Source organism: Oncorhynchus masou, chromosome 30, assembly GCF_036934945.1.
Source record: "Oncorhynchus masou masou isolate Uvic2021 chromosome 30, UVic_Omas_1.1, whole genome shotgun sequence".
Taxonomy (NCBI): domain Eukaryota; kingdom Metazoa; phylum Chordata; class Actinopteri; order Salmoniformes; family Salmonidae; genus Oncorhynchus; species Oncorhynchus masou.
In genome coordinates this window covers 26,884,755-26,894,007 of record NC_088241.1, presented here as the reverse complement: position 1 = coordinate 26,894,007, position 9,253 = coordinate 26,884,755, and the positions used below count along the sequence as shown (strand labels likewise).

Sequence of the window (9,253 nt, the reverse complement as noted above, 5' to 3'; positions counted from 1 at the left end):
CACTTATTAGCATGCCTAAACCTAACCCATTCTATATGTTCATTACTGATATTTGTTTATGCTAAGTAAGAGTGTGCAACAGTGCTACGCTATGGAGAAAGCCACACACCGTACAATGAACACAAAGTGAGTTTCCCATGGCAGTTCTGAAATATATACAAATCCATATTAGATAGTTTTGTCCTGTACCATGGATAGAAATAACCAAAGTGCCTTCTCTTCCATGTTTTTTGTTTTTTACTGTATTCATTCTTGTTCTCTATCTACAACCACTGTGATTATTATTATTTGACCCTGCTGGTCATCTATGAACGTTTGAACATCTTGGCCATGTACTGTTATAACCTCCACCTGGCACAGCCAGAAGAGGACTGGCCACCCCTCAGAGCCTGGTTCCTCTCTAGGTTTCTTTCTAGGTTCCTGTCTTTCTAGGGAATAGTTCCTAACCACCGTGCTTCTACATCTGCATTGCTTGCTTTTTGGGGTTTAAGGCTGGGTTTCTGTATAGTACTTTGTGACATTGGCTGATGTAAAAAGGGCTTTATAAATACATTTGATTGACTGATTGATAGAGTAGACAATCCCTGATTGGATTATGTTAACCAAACAAAATATTTAAATATTTAAAGAGTATTAGCTAGCTTTCGACACATAAAATGAGAAGTGACTTTTTCAAATCTCTCTCACATATACTAAACTATCAAACATGGATGTGGTATTAGCTGTGAAAAGGGGCAGGATATACTTTTGTGAGAATAGTTATGTTTTTTTCTGTTTACTTCTGATTGTCAGTGACAGACAAAATCTTGGCAGTCTCTGATCTTTGAAGATTTTTCTTTAGTTTACTCTGTAATGATGAGGGGAAATGGAAGTCAAAGGGTAACGAGATCCCACACAATGCCTTTGAAGCAAGGTTGCTCAGTGATCCAGCACTAAGATAAAACCACATACTGTACCTGTACAAGTTGTAATGTACAAGCCAAAGTCATCACAAAACAATACGCCAGAAAACATGGACTTAAGCTTTCCATATCATACACCAATTTAATAAATAAGATAAAGTAGGCTTATATTGACTACACATTATAGTATTTTTAAATAGTTTATATCATTAAAAGTCCCAACATGTGTTTTTTCTCCATTGAAAACTCTCTATTACAGATGGCAAGACAGGTTTAAGTTATACGGACAACATTTCCCTTGTATACACATTGGCAACTCACAACAAGATAATTGGCCATTACAATCAAACAACAAAAAACTTTCTCTTCAAAAAATATTAAACTTTAAAGAGAAAATTACACTGTGTGCATTTTTTATATTCTGAGCAATATCTAATAGAGCAATAGCTTAACATTTCAAAACTACTCCATGATAGGATACTATGTACAATACACAGCAGTAACCTCAGGTTTTAATGTGTAGAGTGAAGCTATATTATAGACGCTAATTTCAATAGCTACTTAAGACAGCCTAAATATAGCGTTAAGATGGACCAACAATATGCACATGCACAAAATATCTGCACATATAAGAAGGCAAATTACCAAACGTTCACAGTTTAGATTTATACGAAGAGGGTCAGTGAAATATCAAAGTCCACATTCTTTCCATTCCTGAGAGTCAGACTCAGCAATCTTCCTGTGATAATGACAGAGAGAACGAGAGAGAAAGCAAGAGAGAGAGAGAGGGAGGGAGCAAGAGAAAGGAAGAGAGATGCTCACTACACATATGATCGTATGTCCAGTATGGCACATCGTCTGGCGTAGCGTTATTCTGATGACGGAACAGCGTTGATGTGGACCTATGTAGCTTGAGTGCATATCCAGTTTTCTTCATATTGTCTTCATACAATCTCTGAATCGAAACATGGAATCTCATAACATTATATGTCTCAGAAGGCCCCTTGAAAACAACCAATCATCATGGCCGTAGTTGAGCTGGCACTCGGTGTCCTCCAATCAGACGTTGGTGCAGTTGGTGGAGGGTGGTGTGTTGTCCACCTTGCTGCGGAACTCCTTGAGTTCGTTGAGAGGGGAGTTGGTAATCTGACACCTGAACACCTGCTTGTAGGCCTTTCTGAAGTTCTCCGAGAGGAAGGCATAGATGACAGGGTTGACGGAGGAGTTGCTATAGGCCAGGCAGTGGGCCGCCACCCGGAACAAGAAGGACCACTGGGTCAAGGGGAAGTTGCCAAACTCCACCCACAGGTGGACCACATGGTGAGGGAGCCATGACAGGCAGAACACCACCACCACTACAAGAACCGTCTGGGCAGTCTAGTGGGGAGAGAGAGGGGAGTGGGGGGGGCACAGGGTAAGAGGTCTCCAAATATGAAGGGTGGCATTTGACCACTACAGTTTTATCTTTCATAAAAATAAAAATAAATCTAAATGCATCTTTTAATGTCAGTACATTGTCTATTTGTTATCACGGTGTGCGTCCACTAAGCATGTGACATGTATAACCTTGTCTCTTTATGAGATTATCTTTCAGAAGAATCTGGGATGTTCTCATGTCTTTTGCCAAAACTAGCAGAGTTAACGGTGGCACCTGTCAGCTGAAATGTCAATTTCATGCTTGCTGGCCTGCTCTGCCTTTCCCCTGCATTCCTGGCTTGCAGATTGATTTACCGTTGTGTTAAATAGTTAGCACACAACATGGGAGATATATTAAAGAGCGGGAACATACTAAAAAGGCATTGGGGCTGGGCTGGAGATGTTTACAAATGTGTCTGTTTGCTTTCCGCTGCTTATTTGGGTAAAAGGGAGGGTCGAGTGTCTGCCTGCCACAGCAGTCCCAGAGCCCCACTAACAGGGTATCCCATAGAGCTTTACAGGAAACTGGGAAATGATGCTGAGAAAAAAGGAGGGAGGGATGGCAGGGAAAAAGATATATGGTTAAAGACCGATAGGAACGCAGACCATTAAAAACAGACCTGTGGTATAAAGACAGAACGACAGAGAGATCAGACATACAGACACAGAGGGGCAGATGTAACTAAGTAATGAATTGATGAACTGAGGTTTTCAGTAAGCTTGGTGGCATCATGAAAATGTACATAAGTCCAGCTCAAACACCTACCATTTAGCACTACAACCAGCCCAAAATCAACATCAACCACATTGTTGCAAAAGGCACAGCCACATAAAAAATCTCCCTTTCACCTGTTCCCAGGTCTCCTTTGAAGACTAACAGAACTGACTGTACACTGAACTCCCAATCATTCAGCGCTGTCAAATTGGTATGTGTCGTGTTCAATTACTCATTCAACAGTCAAATCCCAAATTTAAAACAGAAATAACCTTGCAGGTGTTTGAGTCTATGTGGTGTTTCTCTTGAAGACCGAGCACAGCTAATTTGACGATGACAACTTGTGAATCTGTAAATAGTTCTTGGGCTCATATATGGAAATATAAAAATATAAATCACTCTCTTAAGTTACTGTATGTGGTATATAAGAGGAATCTGAATTTGTATGTATAGTACAGCACACACACATGCCCACACACACAAACACGAACATGCCCACACACACACACACACACGAACACGCCCACACACACACACACACACGCCCACACACACGCACACACACACACAAACACGCCCACACACACACGCCCACACACAAACACGCCCACACGCCCACATGCCCACACGCCCACACACACACACGCCCACACACACACACACACACACACACACACACACACACACACACACACACACACACACACACACACACACACACACAGTCAGAGGGGCTAAAAATCCTCCAAAAGACAAAGAGTGGAGGTAGAACATTGTGACTTCCCCTCTGCAATCCTCACACTAAAGGGCTTTAGCTCCATATTTAGAGGTTTTTGGAAGAACCAGTCCAGCATTGGCATCCATAACAATTCCTGTGTGCTGTTTAAATGCCTAAATGAATGGTAAAACTGTTAAATCTGCTAATTAACTGTACCTCACACCTCCTACATAGGGAATTCATTAAAACATAGTGACATGCCAATCAAAAACAAACCCATTTCCTACTCCAGGGAACACATTTTTTTGCAGAACAGCCTAAAGATGTTTTTTTAAGACTGCAATCGCTAACAACCGTCTGTTGACATTTAATTTCTTTGAGTATGTTTATTATGAAGTGTCAGAAAGTACTGGAATTCATATGACACATCACATTTATAACCAAGGGCATGATACAAAAATCCAGGTTCATCTGGCCTCGTGTCACGATTCCCTTTATAATAATCCAAACACATTGTCAAGATTATTTTTCAGGAGTGGATTGAAAGTACAACATTTACTCAATACGCTTGTCACAGGGGATTACGGGAGCTTTTGAGAGATCCCTATGAGCACAAGATGTTGAAAATACGTATTTCTGTCGTGCTCACTTGGATGCCACACACGGCAGTCTATAAACACCCTGTCCTCCTTCTGTGTGTACCTAGGGCTGATAAGTGGAGACGTTTTATAACAATGGCGATAGTAGCATTGTTTCCCCAGCTGCTCCTCCCAGCTGCGTCGTTTCACAGAATTGGAGGAGTTGCTGAACTGATGGCTGGAGATAGAGGCCAGCCTCCTCCTACTCCTCACACATGCACACGCACACACACACACACACACACACACACACACACACACACACACACACACACACACACACACACACACACACACACACACACACACACACACACACACACACACGCATACATACATACATACATACATACATACATACATACATACATACATACATACATACATACGTACATACATACATACATACATACATACATACATACATACATACATACATACATACATACATACATACATACATACATACATACACTGAGCGTACAAAACTTTATGAACACCTGCTCTTTCCATGACATAGACTGACCAGGTGAAACCAGTTGAAAGCTATGATCCCTTGTTAAATCCAATTCAATCGGTGGAGATGAAGGGGAGGAGACAGGTTAAAGAAGGATGTTTAAGCCTTGAGACAATTGAGACATGGATTGTGTATGTGTGCCATTCAGACCGTGAATACGCAAGACAAATGTTTTTAAGTGCCTTTAAACAGGGTATGGTAGTAGGTGCCAGGCCCACCGGTTTGTGTCAAGAACTGCACCGCTGCTGGGTTTTTCACACTCAACAGTTTCCCGTTTGCATCAAGAATAGTCCACCACCCAAAGGACATCCAGCCAACTTGACACGACCGTGGGAAGCATTGGAGTCTACATGGGCCAGCATCCCCGTGGAACGCTTTTGACACCTTGTAGAGTCCACGCCCCGACGAATTGAGGACGTTCTGAGGGCAAAGGTGGGAGGTGGAACTCAATATTAGGAAGGTGTTCTTAATAAATTGCATTATATAGCGAATGTGCCACCTCTGGTATTGGCACGTGCGCCTTAGCCAACAGCTTGCAGATACAATGTGGGTATAGCCTATATGATAAGATTATTATGGACAAAATAGCGAGATTGTTTTTATTTGTCAAATAGCAGCCAAGCATCAGTCATCATGTCACCAGAATAAGAACCTTGATATTTATTGGAAAGGAGCATCAAGTTCATCACCTTTCACTTTCACCACCCGGTGAAGTTTATCAACATTTATTTAATTTGCAGCCTAATAAACATAATTATTTCCTGAGTCGTAGTGAGAGGACCACACAACATGTAATGGAGTCACACGATTACGTGATATGATGGTTATTATTAAAAGCGTATCTCGCATAATTGATTTTACTGACACAAAAAGATCCCACCTTGTCTAAAGTATTTAGTCGTGTTGACATTTGGAAAGTTTACCGACAAATTAGCCGTTTCCATCAGGCCTGTTGTGTCATTTATCCGACATGTACTTCACTCGCATAAAAAGGTTGGATGGAACCTGATTATAGTGAAGCTATTCCTGTAGACAAATATTTCAGTAATCAGAGTTTATACTTATTGAATGACATTGAAACTGTCTAGATGTGACAAAATGAGAATACATTTTTGTAAACACTTGGTTCAGACCATCATTAATATGTTATTGTTTAGTTATGTGTAAGCCATATGGACCCATGTCTGGGCATATTGTAATGGCCAACACAATATTTTGGTGTGTGATACAGTACTGATAGACGGTCAGCGCCAGGCGAGCAGCAGCAGCGGGTTGGTTTAGACAGGCAAATGGCCATTAAAGAAGAGTAATGGCTGAAAGTCCAGTTTGATTGCACTTTCCCACCCTGCTGCTTCACTCAAGTGTGGTAATTGACAGACGCTTCAGGGACATTGTAAATGGAATGTACCGCCGATACCAAGTGCCGTATATTCAACTTACAATACTGATAGTTGATCGGTTAGACTTCGCTAGACTTCTATGTTTGCCTACAAAACTGGCAATGGGATGTTGGTTCTTCCATGGTATTATAGCTTTTCCCTACCATCTAGAGTCATAATCATTATGATTCGTTCTATGTCAATAATGTGTCTATTTGGCTGCATATCTAAGCATACCTCTTGAGCTGTCTGTGGTTCTTCTTTTAAAGAAACTAATATATGCTTCTCTGCATCTCTGCTAAAATCTGGGTAAAAGATTGAAAGGTGTGTGAGTTTTGTTCAGTGCATGTCGTTATTGCTTGCTTTTCTAAAGTCTACCAATCTTGCCAGAAAACATGTCAGCTAAGATAGACAAGATAGCTACTCTAACTTGATTGATGGCATGAAATGGCTTCTTGGTAGCTAGTTATGAGTTTGGGAGATAAGGAACTTATCTGTGCCGGCTAAAGCCAATTTCATAACATTTCTAGGTGGCTTAGTGGTATTACAGAGAAACAACAACCATTTATATTTAATGTTTTAAAACAGGACAAAACGGATATTGGGCATGACACGTCTGGCTCTATGCTTCTATACACAATGTCTCTGAAAATGGCACATTACTAAACATGGGCTTTCTCAAATGACATTGAGATTGTGTAACGACTTGAACCAAATTGATAATCAACATCATTATAAACATCATCATAAAGTGCATTGAAAAGTAAGAGGGATTGGACATTGCACATTGAACATCGCATGATATGATTATATCTTTGAAAACATCTTATCCAAACAGTGTTTTTAGACTCCTAGAGTTCTAGACAAGATGTATAGAAAAAGTATTGAAGTCAAAAATAAAATAAAAAACAACAAAACAGGGTCTCCGTTACTTGTTTGCCATATAGCTGAGCTGTGATGAGGCGTAACTCCTCTCGAAATCATAGGACGCTCTTTAAAATGCAAGGACTGACAGGCCAAGATAGTTAAACTCCTAGATATAGTTGAAACCATATTTTCAAGCTATACAATGTTTCTTTACGTTCTTTGTGTTTGTAAACACGTAATAAAACCTTATATTTGGGGTTATGATAAAACCATAGTGGGTCATAGTGCTAAGCTCGTGAGACATGTATAAGTTATATTCTTCAAGAATCATTAAGTAAATATTAAGAATTGAAATTACCATGCACAGCTTCCTCAATCCCAGACTGTAGCTTTAAATCCTAGACTGCGCCTGGACAACTGGTGTGGGAGACTGTAATACTCCAACATACTGCATGTGTGGGGCTGTACGCCATACAACAACGAATGATCACCATCAACAGTAATTATGTAAACGTGATGAATGGTTTTTACATACCTTCTTTTTTGACGCCTCTGACTTTTTGGACATGTTTCTGAGTTTTTTGTGCAGGTGATTTAAAACCTGAAAATGCATAAAGAATTGTGTGATGACATACCAAACGATTCTTTAAAGCCTATACTCTAAAAAAATATATTTAATAACATTATACTGAAATAATTTATTTTCAAAAGCTATCTAATTTATGTCTTAGTTATCCCCATTTTAGATTACCCAAACTCAGAAATAGGCATATGTAAAGGCATTCATAACTCATTGCGAAAACAATTATCTATCAATAATAAATAAATCAGGATTGCTTGCTTACCTTTGCGTAGCAGAACGAAATCAGCAACAGGGGCAATACATAACCAAAAACAAACGTGCAAACAACATAGACTTTCTTTTGGTTTTGATCCGGCCACACTTCCCAGCAATAGGTGTGATTCTCGTCTCTCTGGTATATGTTGTGTATGACCGCGACTGGCGCTGCCATGGCCAAAGAGAGTATCCAAATGACCACCACTCCGATCAAAGCGTGCTTTGACACACGGATGGAGGACGATTTTCTGGAGTGAACAATGGCAATGTAGCGGTCCACCGACATTGCGGACAAGGTGAAAATACTGACCAGCATAGAAACGGTGAAGAAATAATGAATAAACTTGCAGATGAAGGCACCTAGAACCCATGTCGGCATCATGTAAATAGTTGACTGAAAGGGGATGCAGAAAAGCAGGTAGGACAGGTCGGCGATGCTAAGGTTGAGGATGAATATGTTAGTGGTGCTCCGTGGTTTTCCGGGTTTACTATGGGCCAGCACCGTGATAACCATGGAGTTTCCCAACACTCCAAGTGTAAAGATGAGTCCGAAAACCAAAAGCGTAATGAAGTTGTCCATGCCAATCCCGAACAAAAGTTTCTGATTTTCCTCCTCGATATCCGTTCTGTTGACATACCATGGTGTAAATTCGGTTAGGTTGTCCAAACCTGACGAGTTCATCACTTTTTCTAGTGCTGAAATATTTTCAAATGTAAGTGAAGGGGGCACAAATGCCTTCTTATGTCTTCCAGGGGCGTTTGACACTAGCTGGCAGGCGTTTTTGCCTATTCAGATAATTAAAGCATAATTTGTTTCAAGGTCTCTTGAGTCTCTTGAATGCAGCCATCACACAATATTGTATCTCAATTTGTTGCAATGTTCCTCATTGTTTTTCGATACAATGTAAGTGAAGATACTTATTATGAGACATTTTGTCAATATGTTTGAAGTTAGCTGCCCAGAGTGTACTGTTCTATATATTCTTGGTGCGTAATGCAGTTGTTGTCTCCACCTGATGCGTCCTCAGCCGCTGGATGGCTTCGCTCAAATCCCTCCTCGCCCTATTTCCCCCTACATATTATAGAAGGGGCTGGGCTGCGCGTCTCACGTCTCACGTCAGCTTTCAGTACCACCGCCCAAGATGTACTAAAAAGCACTCCGAAATTAAATTAGGCCTGTCCACGTTCTCGTGGCCATAATTATGCACAATGCGATGTATAAGACATCGAATGACAGCATTCTCTTCTAGGCTAACATATGGG

The 9,253-nt window shown here is 40.6% G+C and overlaps 1 protein-coding gene across 1 annotated transcript; it reads right to left on the bottom strand.

Moving 5' to 3' along the window:
- Window positions 1–1,018: 1,018 nt before the first annotated feature.
- On the bottom strand, window positions 1,019–9,024 carry galr1a (galanin receptor 1a). The gene is made up of 3 exons (XM_064948738.1): window positions 7,998–9,024; window positions 7,688–7,753; window positions 1,019–2,279 (listed from the first exon to the last, which is right to left on the bottom strand). Exons 1-3 carry the CDS (start codon window positions 8,670–8,672, stop codon window positions 1,962–1,964), a joined length of 1,059 nt encoding a protein of 352 aa, XP_064804810.1. The 5' UTR covers window positions 8,673–9,024; the 3' UTR covers window positions 1,019–1,961.
- Window positions 9,025–9,253: the final 229 nt, after the last annotated feature.

Excerpts from the sequence above, each read along its gene's own strand:
- galr1a (XM_064948738.1), bottom strand. The coding sequence starts at position 8,672 with ATGAACTCGTCAGGTTTGGACAACCTAACCGAATTTACACCATGGTAT. Across the intron at positions 7,754-7,997 it reads TTTCGTTCTGCTACGCAAAG|GTTTTAAATCACCTGCACAA; the intron begins GTAAGCAAGCAA and ends ATGCATTTTCAG. Across the intron at positions 2,280-7,687 it reads CAGAGGCGTCAAAAAAGAAG|ACTGCCCAGACGGTTCTTGT; the intron begins GTATGTAAAAAC and ends TCTCCCCACTAG.